The sequence below is a fragment of the Trachymyrmex cornetzi genome, unplaced genomic scaffold, assembly GCF_001594075.2.
Source record: "Trachymyrmex cornetzi isolate Tcor2-1 unplaced genomic scaffold, Tcor1.1 scaffold760, whole genome shotgun sequence".
Taxonomy (NCBI): Eukaryota; Metazoa; Arthropoda; class Insecta; order Hymenoptera; family Formicidae; genus Trachymyrmex; species Trachymyrmex cornetzi.
The window spans coordinates 10,469-11,459 of NW_017300093.1; the positions used below are offsets into that span (position 1 = coordinate 10,469).

The following is a 991-nucleotide window of genomic DNA, read 5'->3' on the forward strand; positions in this document are numbered from 1 at the left end:
TAATATCCTAAACCATGACGTCCTATAAAATTTTATAGAATTATATAAAAATTAAATAAACTTTTTAGAAAAAAAATTTGTAGAATAAAATAAAATTTCAATTCGAACAGAATGTAGAATACGGTGAAAAATATGTGAGAGAGTAGACGATTATGAATTCTAAATTCTCAGACTACGCGTTCCCCTTTTCTTCTTGTTTTTAAAGTCACAGAATTTGGCCTAATAATTGCAAAAACTGTCGGAATCTTCATGACCTAATCATGGTGTTCATCAAACGCAATTGCCAAAAGTTAACTCCGTGGATACATCAAAACGCCGTAAATCCACGATTCTGATAGCAGTTATGGGCGACGAAAGCCAGAACTTCCGCCATTGCCTTGCCGGTCTCCTGCACAATGCTCTTCAGGTAGCCCGTGTCTTTTTGCAGCAGCATGTGAGGATGATCGAATTCCTGCGTACGATATATAAAAGTTCGCAGTTTAAAAGATAGTTTATATCGAGACTATTATAAATAAAAAAGAAATTAAGCATTTTCTTCACGTAATCAGTATTAGTTATATAGTCAAAGATTTTGTAATTCTGTATCAACTAATAAGTGGCTTATTCAATATAAAAACTTTAATGAAACAATACAATAATGATCAAAGGGTATATTCGCAGTATTCATACAACAAAGTATTTATATAAATCCAGATATAATTTATGTTATTATATTATACTTTAAAAGATTGTAAATAAATTTCATAAATGTCACAAGAATGACCGATAAATTCATAGTTACATTGATTTTTCACAACCACAGAAAGAAAAGATTTTGAGATACTTAAATTCATTCGATGGGTCGCTCTAATCATAAAATTAATAAAAATTAATAAAAAGACAAAATAAAAGTAAATTGACTCACCACCACGTTACCGGCATCCATCACCAAGATACGATCGCTGTCCATAACGGTGTCGATGAGCAATTGTTAGCACTGTACACTTCTCGA

General features: G+C 31.5%; 1 protein-coding gene across 1 annotated transcript; it reads right to left on the reverse strand.

Annotated features, from left to right (window-relative positions):
- Positions 1 to 234: 234 nt before the first annotated feature.
- On the reverse strand, positions 235 to 961 carry LOC108768200 (ABC transporter C family member 10-like). Its single transcript, XM_018518556.1, has 2 exons — positions 905 to 961; positions 235 to 451 (listed from the first exon to the last, which is right to left on the reverse strand). The coding sequence occupies exons 1-2, from the start codon at positions 947 to 949 to the stop codon at positions 308 to 310; spliced, it is 189 nt and encodes a 62-aa protein (XP_018374058.1). The 5' UTR covers positions 950 to 961; the 3' UTR covers positions 235 to 307.
- Positions 962 to 991: the final 30 nt, after the last annotated feature.

What these genes read in the sequence shown, in the direction of transcription:
- LOC108768200 (XM_018518556.1), bottom strand. Translation starts at nt 949, where the DNA reads ATGGACAGCGATCGTATCTTGGTGATGGATGCCGGTAACGTGGTG. An exon ending in TGGATGCCGGTAACGTGGTG is followed by an intron (nt 452 to 904) that starts GTGAGTCAATTT and finishes TATCGTACGCAG; the next exon opens with GAATTCGATCATCCTCACAT.